At 39.0% G+C, this 19,903-nt stretch overlaps 2 protein-coding genes across 3 annotated transcripts in view; one reads left to right on the forward strand and one right to left on the reverse strand.

Moving 5' to 3' along the window:
* LOC146635028 (hemicentin-1-like) overlaps positions 1-19,903 on the forward strand; it is a 271,871-nt gene that overhangs the window by 236,471 nt on the left and 15,497 nt on the right. The window contains exon 12 of the mRNA XM_085344351.1: positions 5,871-5,893. Coding sequence (XP_085200477.1) covers positions 5,871-5,893 — 23 coding nt within the window. The remainder of the gene's footprint in view (positions 1-5,870; positions 5,894-19,903) is intronic.
* LOC146635038 (phospholipase A2 inhibitor and Ly6/PLAUR domain-containing protein-like) lies at positions 9,554-10,837 on the reverse strand. Of its 2 annotated transcripts, none has more exons than XM_085345081.1 (5): positions 10,792-10,837; positions 10,433-10,552; positions 10,211-10,354; positions 9,866-9,976; positions 9,554-9,756 (listed from the first exon to the last, which is right to left on the reverse strand). In XM_085345081.1, exons 1-5 carry the CDS (start codon positions 10,835-10,837, stop codon positions 9,554-9,556), a joined length of 624 nt encoding a protein of 207 aa, XP_085201207.1. The 2 variants fall into 2 exon arrangements, with proteins under 2 accessions (XP_085201207.1, XP_085201203.1); XM_085345077.1 differs by having other exon boundaries at positions 10,433-10,555.

Raw genomic sequence — 19,903 nt, forward strand, 5'->3', positions numbered from 1 at the left:
TATTTGCCTTTTGGTTGAAAGTACACTGAGAGAGGACTTTTTGTTAGTGATCTTAATAGCATTTGTTTTTTCATATTAATGTAATTTTTTCATCTAATTGAATACAATCTATTTGTGTATGATTGTCAGTCCAAAGAGGGAGAGAGGAAAGGAACCTGAGGAGGAAGTACAAGGTCAGGAAGAACCAGATAAGAAAACAGACAGGTAATAGTGACAGGCACAACAGAAATCCACTCCACCTTGCCTGGATGGGCAGCTCTCTGGGTGCTCAGCGCCCCCAAAGCTCTGATCCTACAATCGCCCCTGGTTCCCACTGAACCCACAGGCTTATTGTACATTTTGAATTCTGGGTTATGCAAAACTGGTCATCATCACCCTTTTCTTTACATGGTGATTTTTTTTTCTTTGCTTTCCACCACTGTCACACTGTCAGAGTTTTGCAATAGGAATGGTTTTATTTCCAAAGAAAAGAATGTCCACATTCTCACTGCTAACACAAATGCAAACACACCTGTTAAAATGAAGAAAAGGGATTGAAGCACAAATACAAACTGGAAGGTGGGACTAAGGTTTCAGCAGTTGTAATGAATAAGGTTTATTGACATTATTAACATATTAGGAGAAGATTTGATAAACAAAGAAAGAAAAATACCACTGTTGATCACAGTTGGATTTACTCTATTGTGTGTTTTGTCTGGGCTTTTTTTCGTGAATGAACTGAATGAATTATGGAGGTGAAGAGGAAGCTCTCTGTACAAAAAGAACAATGACAGTTTTTACAGGATGTTGTGTTTGTTCTAAACATTTCATTTTGCTCTTTTATTGTGAAATAATTTAACTTTCATAGCAGCAGTAAATAGACGTCATTCATGACACTGAGATCTGTGAGCTCAGCAGAGTGATCTCAGATTTTCAAATTAAAATATTCTTTTAAAAATGAGCAAAAAAAAAAAAAAAACAGAGAGACTTGCTCTCAGTCCAGGATGTCCTTTATTGCGTCCATCCTTCTCTTGTCCTCCTGTCTGACCTGCAGGTGAGAAACAGGTGTGAGGTGTCAGCTGTCAGGTAGGTGATGAGTGAAGAACAGAACAGAATCCGTTTCCTCTTCAAACTGCTGTCAGACATTATCTACTGCACTCTGATCACATCACTCAGACCAGCTGCTTTTACAAAGTCTCATTGATGGGTCTGTCTAGCAGACCACACCAGATACAGAGTAGGTGTCCGCCACTCCCCTGCACCTGTGTCAGTTTCCCAGGTAAGGGGGGCTGGGGCCCAGTTGGTCCCTGCTTCAGTTTCTGGGGCCGGCTGGTCCCTGCACCCGTATCAGCTCCTCGGGTGTGGACAGCAGCTGTCCAGTCGCTGCCAAAATCTGCACCGACCCCCGAGGTGAGGTCCGCCAGGACAACGCTAACCTCCGCACCTGTACCCACTCCTCGGGTGGGAGTGGACCAACTTCACAATCTCTTTTGCAGCCCATAGCTCAGCCATTAGCCCCGCTACCTGTAGCAGTTGAGCCTGCTGTGCAGTCGCCCTCAGTTCAGCCCATTTACAACATGATCCGAAGATCCGTTGTATATGAGCAGGAATAGTTTAAAGTTATGGCTGAACTGTCCCAGGCATCTTCTGTTGCCCAACTACAAATGGGTGGACCTCCAGGTCAACGGAAAGCCACGTGACCGTGAGAGTTCCTTATATCACAGTGCAGTGGTAGATACAAAGCCCTGTACTGCCCTATATTGCACCTTAATTTGTTTTTATATAATTGCGTGGAATGAGTCTTGAGTTGAATTTTTTAATAGGCAAAAAATATTTAATATATTTAAATAAGTTAATAAGTAAATGTTAAAAACTTTTTTTCTTTTTTTGCTGATCCGAAAATTGATCCGATCCGTGACTTAAAACCGTGATCCGATCTGAACCGTGAGATGTTTGATCCGTTGCACCACTACACACAAGTGTAATGTTTTTGACTCATCTAGCTGATTTTTGTCCACATTCAATCATGCCTCACCTCACAAAGGCCTATTCTGTGTTTTTGAGTTAATACACAAGTTCCTTAAGATTTAACTCGATATCACTGCAAAGTGTGTAATAGACAGTCCACCAGCATTCAGAAGTTGCAGGAAGCTGCAGTGACAGTAGAGAGATTTTCCTGTGTCCTGGGCCCCTTGGCTCATGCTGGACTGCCAGTTGCCTCTGTTTCTCTGGCACCCCTGCTCTTTTGCTGGGGTAGTTACATCCATTGAGTGTGTTTTGTTACAGATGTAGCACTTGGAGACCCAGCATCTCTGTTGGCTTCATCCCCTCTTTTTATGCTTTCTTTTTGTCTCACTTCTTTTTAAAATTTTCCTCCTGATTTTTGCAGGCCTGGTATTCATCCACATAGATGATAATATGATGAGTAATAAAATAAACTAAATAAAACAAAAAGAGACTGCTCCTTCTGGGAAACAAAATGTGTCAGCAGAATTCACACCATCTTCTTTCTGCCAGTTCTTTTACTTCCTCTAAAAGAACAAAACCTGTTTTGCCATTTCATTTCCTCTATGATTGTTTGTGTTTAAAAAAATTGAGGGTGATATACAAGATACTGGCCATTTCCCAAAAAACTTACTTGTGTGTACTTGCATCACCGTGGACTTGGATTACGTCATCAGTCTCAAACCAAAAACTGTTCCAATGCAAAGTATGCATCAAGCCAAGTATTCTCAAAATTCCCAGATGTTTTCTTGATCATTCATTCATTCTTTCAAGCATGCATCAAATGATCCTCAGCACTGTGTTATTGCCCTTCCATATGGGCTCAAATTGTGGTCATGAACATTTTGTACTTGTAGTCAGTTTTGTGCCTGTAAATCAGGATTTATATGCGTAAAAAGAATTTGTGTGTGGACTTAGCCAAAAAATACGTGTGAAACTCTGCACTCAAGCTTCAAGTTACAAGTACGAACTTTGACCCTATTTTTCTTCCTTTCATCTGATTGGCCAATCTCATGTCAATCACAAATTTAACTATCCAATCAGAGAACAGATGGGTTTGGCTATTGGAGGGGTGCTTTATGGAGCTTCAGGCCACGGGCAGCGTGGACAACTGAACAACAAAGTCATGTAGGATTGTCAAATTCATCCCACAGGTGCAGCTACTAAAAAGATTTTTAATCTTGGTGACCTTGACCTCTCAAGGTGAAAATGATCTAAGATTTTCAAAATTGTGCCACAGGTGTATCTGGTGTATCTGGTGACTGGGGGAAACCACTGGCAGCCCCCAGTGTGTATGTTTTTTTTTATTCTAAAATGAATAGACATAACTGAAAATGATTAGACTATTTAGCTATGACATCCTATTTTATCTACATGCTGACATGCCACACTTTCACTTTTTAATGGACACATTTAATAAATATTGGGGCCACCTTATTTATTAGACAATATACTGTATGGCCTGGAAGAGTTTATAAAAAAATATTCATGAAATGCTTGGATCCAGCTAACGTCCTGGTTTTGGATCATAGTTTAGCACAGTTCAGATGCTAGTATGTCAACGGTTATTGCTTTTGACAAAATTAGCATAATAACCAAAAACCAGACTAAATCGACAAGCTTGTTTTGCGTCAGTCATTACTTTGTAAAAATGCTGCTTTATTCAGCGTCCTTTCTAAACCATGGCAAAATGTAGTTATCTACTAATAAATGGGTTGAACGTCACCTTAACCAAGGGAGAAAGAGATACAGAGACATGTCTATATGGGTTAGAGAAGATGTTATGTTTAGGTGTTTTACTTTTTTTTCCTTCTACATGCATTACGACCATGTGTTGAGGTCATAGTTGAACACCTCTTCATTCTCTGACAGTATTCTGCTTCTTTGCAATGACCAGTGTTCTGTTGAATTTAATTTTGGGAATGTGCATTTTCCAGGCCACAGATGAAGGAGTTATCCAACAATCTATTGAGGAAACAACCATGGGTATCTACATCATAAAGTCAAGAGATGCCAGTGACAGCCCTGAGGACATCGGGATAGTCCTTGAAGGCCAGAGAGTCTTGCAGGATTTAGATAACTGTGCCCTAGCAGCTGCTATGCTATTTGGATTAATGCACACTTTGAACCTGGCCTACCCATCAGAACTGAAGTATACCTTCGAGATATTACAGAAAGTGGTTATGGAGCTCGAAGGGAACAGCCTTTCAAAGAAGGTTCTCAAGAACAGACTGTACGAGTGAGCAGTTATGACATGGAAACAATATGTCTGCCTCTCTGAATATGTTGCATTGTTTCTATTACAGTATATAGTGAAACTGATTTTTCTCACAATTTTATAGGTTTTTACTGGTAGGAGCAACTTTCACTTTTAACTTTGGGGCCATCATTACTATAGCATTTAATGTTCATTTTAAAGCTTTGGCTCTTTTGAGGAATAGTTTGTACTGTAGTGTTTTTTTCTTGTATTTGTTTGTTTGTTTTTCTCGTCACATTGAGGCTGAGTGTGCCACACTTTCTGCTTCTGCACAAACATTTTCAATCAAGGTGTATTGCCACTGACATTGCATGTAATTGCCAACTCAGTCCCATTCAATTGTAAAATGGTCGTTGCATCATTGCCGTCACAAAAGTCATTTTGAAGCTGGTAACTGCTCTCAGGTCAAAAGGCTGAAGTAATTGAAGCAGCTGTTTAGAAGGCAGACAGTTTTTAAGTTCATTGGACATGGTTACAGTAATTTTGGTTACGTTGTGATGTCCAGCCACTGTTTTGTTTGTTAGTATAAGTTATTGTGATGTTTTAGTTATAGCAGCAAGTCAAAACTAATCACATGTTAGGGCTCTTGGTTTTGTGCTTGTGGGTGAAAATGTTATTTTCAAGCTTTTCTTCGTCACATTTTAATATTTGCATTCCTGTTGCCATAGTGCCTGAAGGCTCTTACAATTTAAAAAGAAAAAGAAAAGATTTTACCGGAGGAATTCTCACCTTTTACCTTTGGGCCAGTATTCGTAGAACATTCAGTGTTAACCTGTTCATAGGCCCTAGAATGTTGAATTCAGGATCCAGCAGATGTTTGTGAGGTACATTTTGGAAGAGCTGGATAAACATCGTCTAACTTTTCTTTGCTCTCCAGTATCATTGCAGGAAAATGCAGGCTTTATTAAAACTGATACAATTTAACACTCAATCCCAAAAACAGACTTGACATGTTTCCATGAAGACTGCTTCATAAATCAACAGCTCTGAAAATCCATTAAAAAACAGTAATGTAGAACATGATCGCTCTCACTCTGTGTCTCTAAAAAACCCAGCAAACTGGTGATCACTTCAACAAAATGGGCATAGTTTATGGCTTTATCAGCTGCAACACCATGTGGCACCAATACCCACCCTGCTGGCCCTAGGTGTCTGACCTCCAAGCCTTGTTGCCATATGTCCCTCTGAGGTCCTTGTGCAGTAGCAGTAGCTGTACTAGTAGAACAAGAAGTAGTGGCAGTAAGAGTACCAGTATTGTGCAACAACCAGGCTTCAAGAGCAGTCACTCTTCTGGCTTACAAATGGTGAAAACATGTCATGTGCACATGCCACACTCTTAACTGTAAATCAGAAATTTTGAGAGGCAAATTGGAAAAGCAGTTTAAAATTCTGGTTTGGCATAGCCACAGACTTTAGTAATCCCACACTGGGGAGATTCACATGTTACAGCAGCACAAGGGTCAGCAAGAAAAAGTGAAACAGAGATATATTAGAAAAATACACAAATAAATAAGTAGTGGAAAAATTTAAAACAAGGAAAAACCTACGCAAGAGTAATTACTACTGATCTGCAAACTGCTAACTGGTTGTTAGAGACAGCAAATACACTCAGAGAATATCAGCATGTCAGTATAAAGCTGACTGTAGTTCCTGGTCAGGCTGGCTGCACTTCAGTTAACTTCAGTTTTTTTTCTAATTTAAAATTTCAATCAGGATTAAGTTTCAAGTTTTATTGTCATGTACAGATAAAAAGCGTAGTCACATTTACCCATTATGAAATTCTTTGGCTCGTGCTCCTAATAAATGTGTTTATTTATTAGATCTACTGATACAGCCAAAACATATAGTCACAGCGTGAGGAGATTCTGGACCCAAATGCAGGCACAGCAGCAAGGGCAGATGAATAACAAATGGGAAGCCTTTATTTTGAAGGCTTAACAAAACATAAATAGAAGGCAAGGAACAGGAAGGAACTAACAAAACATAAACTGGGAAAGCTAAACTAAAGAACATGAGGAATATGTAAAACAAATTCAAATTGAAATTCAGATTTTATTTGTCACATACACAGTCATACACAGTACGATATGCAGTGAAATGCTTACACGACTGCTCGTGACCTAAAGAAAAAAAAGGCTATGAATAAGATAGGAAATAAATATGAAAATTTAAAAGGGTCAAGATAAAAAATATGAATTAAAGTTGAAAATAAAATAACTGTACAACAAAATACACAATATAGAAATATATAAGAATGTATGAAGAAATATAAATATATATGTACAATAACAGCAGCTGTACAGTATTAAGTGGAAATGAAGAAATATAATGTCCAGTGTTGTGGGGTCATTACACACAGGCTAGAAGTGCAAGTCACTCTTTACTGACACATTGTAAATACGTTTAATGCTGGATGGTTGAAGTTTTTGTACAATGGTTTAGCCACAAGCATAATTTCCACTTCTGGATAAAGATCACTCGATCTTCATGCTTCTTAACAAATTAAGAGTGTAATGTCTTTATTAAGTTGTTATTTATTAATGCATACATAATAATGTGCTCAGTGACATAAAGGTCCCCTTTCCAGAGTTTGTGTGCTGCGTAGCTTTTTTCTCTTTGTTTTAGTTGTTTTGTTTTTCCATCTTCTATTCACAACCCAGTGTTTAAAATGTTTAAAAGGTTAAATAATATGCTTATTTAATAATGTTCTACAAAGGGGTCAATGTGTTTGGGATCTTATTAGATCTCTCAGAAAAGCTGTCAGAGCAAAACTTTTTTTCTTTCATAATAACAGCTTAATGTTAAACCGCTGAGTCCATCTAAAACATGTTTGTGCATCAGGACCAACCTGATACATAGAGTTCTGCTGGAGGATGTTGCTTAGTGGCAAAACATTGGTCTGATTGAGCTTTTTGGTTGTTCAGAACTCACTCAGCCTTTGGAGTTAGTTTTTAGGACATCCTGATAATAATGAACTACATTAGTCCAGCCTAGAAGCAATAATAATATTACTTTAAGATAATAATAACAATAATATTTCAGGTGAATACCTCATGAAGTTCCTCAACAGAGTGCCAAGAGTGTGCAAAGCAGTAATCAAAGCAAAGGTCGACTATTTTAAAAAATATAACATAAACATAACCAAACATATTTATTTATAGTTATTTCATTCTTTTTTCTTTACTACAAAATTACACATGTGTTCATTTAGAGTTTTGGTGCCTTCAGTGACAATCTACAAAATAAAGAAGTAAAAATAAAGTAAAAAGAAGTAAAAATGAAAAGCTGTGTCCAAACTGTTTGTGTGTATTATGTAGAAACGTCTCCACTAGTTTCACATAAGCATGATCTCACAAAATAATTTTTAATCCAGCAGACCTGACGTTATTTTGTCCCTCCAAAGCGTAAAACACAACAAAATCATCCTGATTCCTCACAGGATTGTGGCATAATATTACACAGAATCTGACACCTCAGCTCTATAGAAGATGGATGGACTAAGCAAATTTAGTCCATCCATCTTCCTCTGCTTATCCAGGGACTGTCACTAACCAAATTTTTAAGCAGGAGAAAAAATACTTGTAAGGACATGAAAAGCTTTATTGACAAAAACAAGAAACGCTGCCCCTGTAATCTTTTATTTACAATATTGTATTTGGTTAAAATGTTCTGATGGTTCAAATATTTTCTTTTCTTTAGTTGTTGCAAAATAATGTGTGTGCCAGTCTCCAATGAGACATTTACAAGTGTGTAACAATATACTATGTCTATATATTTGCAGGTAAAGAGATAAAAACAGTAAATAGTTTGACCTTGGTCTAAAGATAAGTCCACACGGTTGCAGGGAATGTGTGGAAGTTGGCTGTTAATTCCCATTATGTGTGGTTACTGTATATTACTGGTAGTGATGTAGATTAGCCATGATGCTACCGATTAGCAGCTGGAGCTAATTTGCCCGTTCGTGTGGAAACCTCGTGGCGCTGTGGTGGATCTCCACCTGTACTGGGCTGTAATCACAGTGGATTCAGACCTGGGAATCACATCTTCTGTTTATGTTTATTTCATCTATGCTACTGTAAGAAGTATCGGTGTTTCGAGTTTGAAACAAGCCAGGCCACTCACCATAATGCAGTGCACCTAAGAAACTGTGTACCAGTGTATAAAAGTGTTTTTATATATTGCAGAAGATACAGTAAAGGCAGACTCACAAAGCTGCCTAATTCTTTTTAATCAAAGTGTGTAACATATGACATTTTAAAGAATTCTTCATGTGGACATTATCCATGTTTTATTTGTGTAACACAAAGTCACTCATAATGTGACCTCTGTGTTAAATGTAGCAGTGTAGTTTTCATCTGTTGCTTGCAAAGATAAACAACAAACTGGGCAAAGATGTAAGGCTTCACGGGGTCCGTAGCGCAGTGCTTTCTAGGTCTAGATACTTAAATACTAATTAGAAATCTCCACAATTAAAGAAGAATAACAGCCGTGTTGCATTATTCTTTTAATCCTGATCTTGCTGAGCGACTGTGTTAAAACTTCTTTAAAGAACTGAATTGTTGTCTTATTAATTGCGTTCATTTGATTGATATTTCAGCTTCATTAAAATTTCTCTCTTGGCAGAGGTGGAAACGTCTTTTTTCCCTCTCTCTCTATGTTTCCCTGCTTGGCTTGTACTGTACGTATAATTATGTACACATGTTGTGCAACTGGAACCAGATGATGTTTGAAGATTTGTAATTATCTCGCTGATATTTTGCAGAATTGAATGATTGTACAACATATATCTTTAGATTCTTAAAAGAACAAGACTTGGGTGCACAGGTATACATTTATTTGAGATTTTCTCTAATCCACAAGGCACAAAAATTCTTCAGGCTTAAATATCTACATAGACTCACTTAAATCTTTTAAGAAGTGGTGCTAAAGCTTCTACAGAGCCAAGATCAGCTAAAACAGTTGTGTGTCAGTACAGGTTAATCTGATGTGTCACCAAGACTGAAGCTGCCACATTCAAATGAACATTGACTCTACATCTACATCATCAGTGTGCGTGTCATTCATAGAAGCTGCTGGGAGAGTTCAAGTAACATAATAATGAGTATACACACTTTGTACGTCAAAATGTTTTAGAAATGTTAAAGAAAACAGTATAAATGTATAAACGACTTAAAGAAATTAAAGGAGCAAATTTTAAAATATTTGAGGAAGGATAAAAAGTAAAGACTGTTATTCATGAAACTCTATTTTCATCCAACTCTTGGTAAATAAGTGGTTTAAAGAAAAGTGGACTGTGATCTTTTTTCCCGTCAGCTAAGAGAAAAAGACCAAAGAGATCAGCGGGGCCACAAAAAGCAGGAGGTGGGCTGTTGTACTGCTGGCTCTGTTGCAGAGGTCACCCTGGCAGCAGCTGATTTCTCCTCCAATGTCTGCTGAGAGCTGTTGAGTTGCTGAATTTGAACAAATCATCTTGGAGGCACAGCCCTTTACTTTAGTAGTTGTCACTCCTGCATTCACTGAGAAAACAAAAATTATTCAACTACAAGTTTGAAAAAAGAATCACTGAATGTTCCTCTAAGCAGAAAAGAAGAAACATGCATAAACGTAATGCTGTAGGCCCATTACCTGCTGCTGAGATGCAGTAGTCCTCATTTCCATTGCAGCTGAGAGTTTTGGTGCAGTCCTTTTCATCACACTGGAAGCACTTTTTCCCATTTGGAGAGGAGATGCTCCAATCTATGAAGCACAAAAATATATGTCATATTTCTTTCATTGATTATTCCATCAAGTGCCAAAAAACTTCAGATACGCAAATACTGGATTCTTTCTCATCAAGTGAACTTGGTGAGTGAAAAAATAAACAGTCTTAAACCTCATTTTGTAACTTTTTTCACATAATTAATAAAATCTAGTTATTTATCACAACAGGGAATACTATTCCACAATACCAAGAAACATGGTATGAATTACCAGGGACATCTTGAGAGTTGCAAAGATCAGAGGTGCAACACATGGTGTTAATTACAGCTTGGGAAAATCCAAGGTTGAGTGAGCCATTGAAGCACTGATCAGGTGTAAAACAGGTTCTCAACACACGTTTAGTTTCCAAACCACCTGAAACCAAAGAGGAACCACTGTCAGCTCAGTAAGGTCAAAAAAGAATAGAAGAAGAACTATCAAATAAAATCTTACCCATTTTTGTATTAATTCTGGCTGAACCACAGCGAGTATGGGACGAAGGACAATCTATTTTTGTCTCAGTGCAGCCTCCAGATGTTCCAGGTATGCAATCATAGCATTTCAATGGGCAGGCTGATAAACCACAAAATATTTTTAAAAAGAGAGTTAAATCATGTTTTCTTGCATTAACTGTGTGGATAAATTATGAAACACTGACTAAAATAGATTCAAACAAAGAACAAAAAAAATCATTTACAGGAAGTAGACACATTGCTGGGTTGTACATGTTGTAAAAGCAATTTAAAAAAGTTTCATTGAATATTAGAGTACACACTTCCTTTAAAAGAACAGATAACTGAACAAAAACTTGCCTTTGGGGAGCAGCACAATCCCAAGGATCAGCACAAGGATCTGCATCGTGAGATGATCAGACAGAAGTGAATTTTAGTTTAGTTTCTGTTCAGGTTATAAGTAATTCTTATTGGGGGAGTGGTCTCCTCTCTCTGACCACTCCTTAACTCGTCCTTTGACAGTGAAGGAGCCTGACTATCACAAATGTTTATTTGCACAGCAAATATTAGCCTTTCTTCAATTTGTAAATTAACAATCATACTGGCAAACACGTTATTTGAAAAGATCTTTGAACTTTTAGATGCTTCTGAGATCCTATGAAAGCTCGTAAATAATCAGTTCAAAGAAAAGGCTAGTCCAACATTAACACCTTGAATAATTTGAAAATGATTTGGTTAACTTCAATCGGTGACTAGCTTTGGGAAAAGCCACTAATGAAATGTAATCAGTTAAAATCCAGACAAATACAAAACTCTTGTGGAAAAATACTGTACAAATATTACTAGTTTACTAGTGGACTAGTTGCATCAAAGGTCGCACTTCCTGCTGTCGCTGCTGTATTGTCAGGGGTTGACATTTGTTCTATCACAAATAAGAGAAATAAGACACTGCAGACCAACTCAGAGAGTTTTTAAACGTGCGCACGGGTGGGTGCCTCTGAGAAGACACACACACCGATTGCAGGCTTGCTTGCTTTATTTATAGGGCAAAGCAGGTTACATAGTACTTCCTCTTCTGCGAGAAGTCGGGGAGAGTTTAGGCATTAGCTCAGCTTATCTGACCTTACACACACTGGAGTAAAGAATACAGAAGTATATCATGCTTTATCTGACATCACAGACACTGAAGTAAAGAATGCATCATGTTCTCTTTAACAATAGGCTCGGTTATGTGAAAATATATGAACACTTGAATATAAGGCACACTTGATTATATTGTATTTCATAAAAATCCTCTTACATGTATAAAAGTAAATGGGAGGAGAGAGACCACTTCCTCTACACTGAAAAATCTGCACTTGTTCCACAGTGTTACGACCGGGCTCAAAAGCCACAAAATAAACATGGAAACTAACACTGGAATTTGACAGGGAAGAGGGTGCAACACACGGGGATTAGCAATGGTTTATGTGGGAAGTCAGTGTTTAAAGACGTTCATGATGTCTTTGTAAGCAAACCTATTTAAAAGGTAAACATGAAAGAACGTCTTTCTACAGTCATGTTGGTTGTCCTGTTTTTTTAATTCATGGATTTTTAATGGTAGCAAATGAATAAAATGGCCTAATCAGTTATTCTAAATGTGAATAGAAGTTTATAATGTTTACCAGTTTTTCTCAGTGAGAATAGTGTGTGACAGCTGACAGCGGCATGGTCAGTATTCGGCTGGAGCTTTGAAACCATGGTGGAGGATGCAGGGTGTCCTCTATAGCCCGGGAGCAGAGAGAACAGTGGGTATGCTCCTGACCCAACATGCAAAAATAATTGCATGTTATTATTATTATGTTATACTTATTATTATTGCATGCAATAATAATAAGTTTCTGAGAAAAAAACACGTGTTATAGAATAAGAAAAGGTGTGGCCTGCACCTCAGACGTGCTGCTTTGTTTACAGCAGTGGTCTTCAAACTTTTCACAATAAGTACCACCTTATAAAATATATGGCTCTTAAAGTACCACCTTATGACCGACATTATAGTAGTATTTAACACCATATACAGTTTACATGAGAAATTTTATTTCTTATACTAATTATATTTTATTTAACTGTCATAAACAGGATGTGACAAGTGATAATAATAACAACTGTACTGCATTAAAACATTCACAGCAGGTTGGAAATCCAGTCATTAAGTCATGAACCCTCCGTCCAGGTCCAAACTACTCCGTGTTTATCAAGGCTGTTGTGTTTTTAACATGTTTAAATTCTTTGTATCTTGCTCTTTTTAATCTGAACAGGCCCCTAAAACGAGGCAGTGATCACTGTCAGACTCTCTTGGTCTTTGTTTCCATCGTTCGTTTTAAAGCTCAGTTTTTAAAACCTTGTAATGTAACTACAGCCAACACATACAGCAGTAAATTAAAGACTAGACTCGTCGTATTGTGGCTGGATTATCTCAGTTGTTCTCGTGACTGAAGTTTGGTCCATTTACAGCACCTGCCGTGTGATTGCATTTGTCCCTGACCATCGGGAACCCTCATGTTAACTTGCAAAGGAAGATGTTTGGAGGGGGTGAGTGCAGGTCTGTGTCAGTGTACATGCCTATGTTTGTGTGTGTGTGTGTGTGTGTGTGTGTGTGTGTGTGTGTGTGTGTGTGTGTGTGTGTGTGTGTGTGTGTGTTGTGTGCAGTGTTGGGACTAATGCGTTACAGTAACTACGTTATTATTGTGGTAACGAGCACGGTAACTAGTTATTATACCAAAATCAGGAACGCGTTAATCATTACTGGGATTTAGATAGGCTCGTTATTCGTTCGTACTTTTCTAAGTAGCTGACAGCTGGTAACTGTGCAGGGGCGGGTCTAGCAAAGTGTTGCCAGGGGGCCAGGTAGGGCATTAACAGGGAAAGGGGGGCACAAAGAAATACTTTTCTTTCTTATTCTCATTTAAAATATCTAGCATTAAAAAAAATAATTATCTGAATCTTACAACAAACGATTGATAGATTGATACATATATACCATCAGAACAGTGTACATCACTGTCACAACAGCGTTTGTTTTCATTCAAAGGCTTTATGATTTTTCCTATAATGGTGGGCCGGTCTCTAGTCTAAATGCCCGGGCTGATTTTTTTTGTCGCAGTCCAGCTCTGTATGCAGCTGATCTGCAGTCTGGTGTTACCTACATCTTCCTATTCAGAAGCAGAATTTCCGAGTTCTGAGTACAATCAAAGCACCACGACTGCAGTTTTTGTGTTGGTTGTAAAAAGCAGGCTAGAATCATGGCGGCGGTCAACAACGGTCCAGGCGTGGGATTTCTCTCGTGGAAATGTGCACATTATTTTTTCCTTTCTATTGGTAGGTGGCACAGTGCACTTGTGGCAAGTAAGCAAGTTAGAAGACTGGCAGTCTGGCTGGTATTCAGTTACGGAAGCAACACATTAACAAGAGAATTCTGAGTAAAACCAAAGTTACATTCCCTAGTAACTAGTTACTTTGAAAGTAATGAGTAACTTGAAGTAACTGAGTTACTTTTGATAGAAGTAACTAGTAATGTAACTAAGTTACTAATTTAAAGTAACTTACCAAACACTGGTTGTGTGTGTTCTGTGCACAATCACGAGAAAGTGTCCCTTCACCCAGTTAAGCAAAAGTCAACAATCTTTGATCAACGCGGCCTTGAATGAGGGGAAAGAGAGTCACAACAAACAGTCTTATTATCTAAAGCACGTGATAGCAGAGCTGTACTCAATCAGAGCATTGTATATTATTTAATCGAAAAGGTTAAAAACCCACATATATTTGCATATATTATAGAGGCCAACAATAGTACTGAACGATGACCGTAGAAAACATGGACGACCTAACAAATGTAGCAGCTGCAGTCACGGAGAAACTTTATCTCTAAAATGGCCACAACAGTTCCTATTTTCATGGCCTGACAGTGTGAAGCCTCCACCTACATCACTGAACTGCTCCACCCTGTTCGACTTCTGTACTCTTCACTCTGTGACCTTCTTTAAACAGCTTGGTTCATGTGTTGCCTTCATCAACACTGTGTTTGTATGTCTGTAAATAAGAGTTTTGGTTGTTGTTGTTTATTTAAATGAAAGAAACAATGATAATGAGTGAATTCCTTCTGTGAATGAATGAAACATGAGCAGTATGTAAGTTTTAATAAAGATTTGCATGTAAATGCTCTTTACTCTGAGGATCCTCAGCGTCACTGTGACACGTGCCTTTATGTGCACATCTTTACTTTTAATAAGATGTTTCAACATGCAGACGTTAATCTAACACAGTAACAGCTGCCTTTGTTTCAGATCCAGCTCATTCCAGTTCACTGACAGAGACAAAGTTTTGGTGCTGCGATAACGACTCTGAGCCGATGAAGCTCTGATAACTCTGATAACATCTCCCTCCCAGTAATAAACTCCCAGCAGCAACTGCCACAGGCAAATGGGCATGAGGCAGGGTAGTTTCACTTCCTCTGTGGTGGATCATAAATTTGATTAGTTTTGAAGTTGTACATCTCTGTTCCTTACATTTCATGTCATGCCCTTATTAATGTTTTTATTGGTTGCTTTGACTGTTTTCGAATAGAATATGCAGTGGGAATATAGAGGGAGATAAGTAGTTTTGCCTGGGTTGATTGTGCGTCGATCCATTGTTAATGCCTCAGGGCTCCAGTAGGTGGGTTCGCGCGCTTCCTCCTTCACTCAATACAGACGAGTGAGAGTGAGAGCTGCGTGTCTGTGCCGCTCTTTCACCTCTCCTCACTATTTCCCCTGTTTAAGGTAACTGTCATGCACAAATCTGTATAAATGTGTGTTACTGTTGATTATTACATTGTTATCATTGTTCATTGTAGCGGAAGATGTGAATTGCGGACTATTTTGCTGAGAAGTTCCAGTTAATCTCTGTTGCTGCGTATGCTAGTTTTTGCTATTGCTCCGCCATATTGTGTGAAGATTTTTCTGTTACTATCTGTATAAGTTAACTACTGAAAGACATGCAGTACTTAAAGTATTATTTCATTGCTGTGGAAAGTTAGTGACTGTGTCAGCTAACATGTGCGAGTTAAAAAGATGTTTTTGTCTAATGCTACAGTTCATGTTATCTAAAGTATTCTCATCAGCTAATGCAGCGAACAATAGTGACTTAGTTTGGATACAGTTGTCCTGAGACTGAGTGCATCCATAAGAATATTGTTTTGGTTGTATTGCTTCTGAAACTCAATACAGACGAGTGAGAGTGAGAGCTGCGCGTCTGTGCCGCTCTTTCACCTCTCCTCACTATTTCCCCTGTTTAAGGGCACAACACCTGCAGTTACAGTAAAACAGTCTTTGTAATTCACATCTGTGTGACTCGTTTAAGTTTTTTGTCCTGACAGTGAAACTCTTACAGATACAGATGTGATGCTGCTGCACATGTTAGTAAATCTGTCTCTAAATCTGCTTTATAATTTCAGCCTTTGTTGTGAACACGTATTTTTCAAACAGCAGGGTCAGACACACTGTGGAAAAGTAAGATGCACGTTTTGTAGTCCATCTTCTGGTAATTGTAGTTTTAACCCTGTGGACATCCAGCATCACGTTGTTAATGAAAGAGTGTGTAAGGTCATTCTCAGCACATGGCTCTGTTATTTCCTAACTCCTTATCAGTTCTCCTAGTGACCTTTCCTTGACCTCAGTGGAGTTTTCACTGAGGTCAAGCTTGAGCATGAAGGTGTGTGAAAATTTCAAAAAATTGTCGAAATTTCCTTCACCTCATTGGTGTTTTAGGACTTTCAGACTGTTTATTAAAAAAGGTTGATGGTTTGCTGTTCAAACTGATTTCCTGTTCATTGTATATTTGTCACACTTACATGTTTCAGATCAGGAAGATGTAGCTTTGGATTTGTTCCCTTAATAACAAACGCCTCCATTTACAATCTTTATTTTGTATTTTCCTTGTTTAATATTTTAATGTGTTTGATCTGAAACATTTAAGTGTGACAAACATACAAAAACCGGGAAACCAGGAAGGAAACAAACACAGTTTCACTCTGTCTGTGTTTGTTTCCAACGTATGTTATGGTAAATGGCCTGTATTTATATAGCGCTTTTCTAGTCCCTAAGGACCCCAAAGCGCTTTACATATCCAGTCATCCACCCATTCACACACACATTCACACACTGGTGATGGCAGCTACATCGTAGCCACAGCCACCCTGGGGCGCACTGACAGAGGCGAGGCTGCCGGACACTGGCGCCACCGGGCCCTCTGACCACCACCAGTAGGCAACGGGTGAAGTGTCTTGCCCAAGGACACAACGACCAAGACTGCTTGAGCCGGCAACCTTCTGATTACAAGGCGAACTCCCAACTCTTGAGCCACGATCGCCCAGATGTTCTTATGTGTTGTTTGTTTGAAACTCGTGATCAGTATTTTAAAGTTTTTAAACTGAACTCAAACACAAACTACAAACTGGTCAGACATTGAAATGAATTGTTCCTCTGAGTATCTGAACCTGCTGTTGTGTTGCTTTTGTGTGCTGCTGTCACTGATGGCTGCTGCTGTGACAACAGACACACAAACAGTTTGATGTCATCAGAAATCCCTCTGCATACACTGAGAGAAAAGCTGCTTTACTTTCACACTCCAACACTGTTGTCATGTCCTGCAGTCTGAGTGTAAAACAACACTGCCCCCGTGAGGTCAAACTGGAGCATTGCACATGATAATTCGCATCCAGCAAACGTCTTGGACCTCCACACACATCTGACCCTGATTTAGTGGAGACTTTAGAAATTTCAGTGTTTCTAAAGTCTATTTCCTTTCTTATGATAATTTTAATTACTATTATTTGTTTTTGTTATTTTATGTGTCATAATCTTTTATTTTGTAGTTGTTTCAAAATGTTTTATTCTTTGTATCTGTACTTTATGAACTAATGAGGGATCAAAAATGCTGTAAAAATGAATTTTTTGTATGCTTGCTCTGCATATACTGCAGAAGCTGGGTCTTCCTTCTGAAAGGCACAAGTTGTTCATCCACTGTAACACAATCACTGAGAATCACTGACAATCACCCTCGACTCCCGTGACGTGTCCTCTTCTCTGCTCCTGTGCCTACACACACCCCGTGTGTCCTGCAGTCCTGTGTTCCGCTGTCCTCCTGAGGAAAAACAACAGACACAGCCGTCATGGCACCAACTCCAGGAGGTATACACTGAACAGCACTTTAAACACTGACATGGAGTCTAACTCAACGATCCTGCGCCGGAGGAAGCTCCATCACTCTGTGGAGACGAGCCTGATCAGACTCTGTGAACACTGAGTTTTCAAGCTTTTCTAATCCTGTGTGTGTAGCAGGAAAATACAGTCAGAGTTCAAAGGCCAAACATTCAAAACCAGCAGCTACACTTTTTAAACAAAACTCAGTCGAGGAAATAACTGATCACTGATGTGAAGTCAGGGAGTACCGAGGTAAACTTTTCTTATCTTTGAGAGCTATTAAAACAACTACCAATGACATTAAATCGTTCTGCTGAGTGACAAAAATACCAGTAGTTAATACATTAGATGGTTACCTAGGCAACTAGGAATCTGTCAGCTACAAATTGATGCATGAACGATGGGATCAGTTTATACTTGCATGTAATTTTACTGAAACAGCTGATTGAGGATTAGTGTTGTTGAAGTTTTTTGGTCCAAAGCTCAAACTCACATAATGAGGTCAAATTTGATCTTATAAACAAAAACACTGATCCCAGTAACAGTGTTCATGGATACTGAGGGTAAGCAAACCATACAGCTGACAAAGATAAAGAGAAAACTGAAATCAGATTTTGATAAATGAAACATTCAGGTGTGAAAATAATATAAATATGTAATCTGAGCTCAAAATGATGTAACTACAGTCAGTGGAAACAAAACCATCAAAGTGAAAAATGTTCAAGTGTTGCCTTCATTTGTTTAAAGACATAAAAGTTATTTTTGCTGACTGCAGTTGCAGAGAGCTGTCTCTGACTGCAGTTTCAGGTTTAGTTGAGCCAGCTAACTGTCACGGCTGGGGCGGCAGTCGTGTGGAGGGTGAGAAAGGAGGATCCAATAGCAGACAATGGCAGAGGTGCAAGTGGGTTTTATTTACAGTGCACAAAACCAAGGTGTGGGGAGAACCGAACATAAACCTAAACTGGGAAACCTAATGCAAAAATGGAGGACATGAAGCGAGGAGCAGAGAGACACGAAGAAACATGGAACAGTGCAGACTACACGGGAGGTTCACAGAGAAATACAGACGACGCCACGAGAAGCAGACACCAACTTAAATACACACACCAGGTAATCAGGCAATGGCACACAGGAGGGGACACAGCTGGAACTAATGGACATAACGAGACAGGGGAGAGGTAAAACTGAACACACTGACATGAGACATGAACTTTCAGAATAAAACAGGAAACAGACACAGAACCAGACAGGACACTGAACTTGACAGGCAGACTCATGAGCAGACACAATAACACCATGGACAGACAGAGGGAACACAGAGAAGTGGGAGCAGGCAGGCAGAGAACAGAAACCTAACAAATGGCAAAATCACAACAGAATACACACTCGGAATGAACAAAAGCATAAGGAAACAAAACACTGAGTCCTCAGACTCAGGACTAGGGATGGGTATCGTTTAGGTTTTATCCGATACCGGTGCCAAATCGGTACTTTTGAAACGGTGCCGGTGCTTAAATGGTGCTCAAACGGTGCTCAAACCGGTGCTTAAAGAATGGAGAAGACAAAATTGGTACAAAAACCTCTCATTTTCAGCTGTTTTTTGTAAAAAGGTAACAATGTTAGCCTTTTCTGCAGCTATGGGGCATATATGGTATCACTCTTGGCTGGAAGCAGTGCTTAAACAATGGAAAAAAAACACAAACTTTGTCCAAAAACCTCTCATGTTTAACTGTTTTCCACTTTTTCTTTGGGCATTTTAGCCTTTTTGTCCAGGGTGAAGGGAGCATCTGCCATCAAACAAGAGGACAGCCGCATGTAGCTATGATGATGTTTGCTAGTTCACCTTACATGCATTAATGTAATAACGTGGTTAGCCTACTCAACGTAAATTACACATGAACAACATTAAGCTACTCACGCAGAGAAGAACGGCTGCTGCTGCCACCATCATCCTCATCATTTCTGCTACACTGGCAGGGCTAGGGGCCAGGACTCTCCTCTTCGTGTTTTTGGGGGATGTTGCTCCGGGTCCGATAACAGGCACCACTCCCGCAGTAGATGTGCTCGGTGTGAGGTCTCGCAGCAAGCTATCATACGGCGCATTTCTGGGCTTTAAAAAAAAAACGCTATGCGTTCGCCTTGGGCATTTTTAATCTGTAGCTCTGCTCTAAAAGAACGTACGTACCTGACCCCGCCTACTATCCTCGGAAACGTAAAATGATTGGCTAGAAGTGTATCACAGCTCAGGAAAAAAA

The sequence above is a fragment of the Diplotaxodon limnothrissa genome, linkage group LG3, assembly GCF_057381915.1.
Source record: "Diplotaxodon limnothrissa isolate DT_005_m linkage group LG3, D_limnothrissa_male_GT1.1, whole genome shotgun sequence".
In the NCBI taxonomy this organism is placed as follows: Eukaryota; Metazoa; Chordata; class Actinopteri; order Cichliformes; family Cichlidae; genus Diplotaxodon; species Diplotaxodon limnothrissa.

Coding starts and splice junctions, on each gene's coding strand:
- LOC146635038 (XM_085345077.1), bottom strand. CDS start 10,837: ATGCAGATCCTTGTGCTGATCCTTGGGATTGTGCTGCTCCCCAAAG. Junction 10,355..10,432: donor CAGAATTAATACAAAAATGG/GTAAGATTTTAT, acceptor CTTTGGTTTCAG/GTGGTTTGGAAACTAAACGT. Junction 9,757..9,865: donor CTACTGCATCTCAGCAGCAG/GTAATGGGCCTA, acceptor TTGTTTTCTCAG/TGAATGCAGGAGTGACAACT.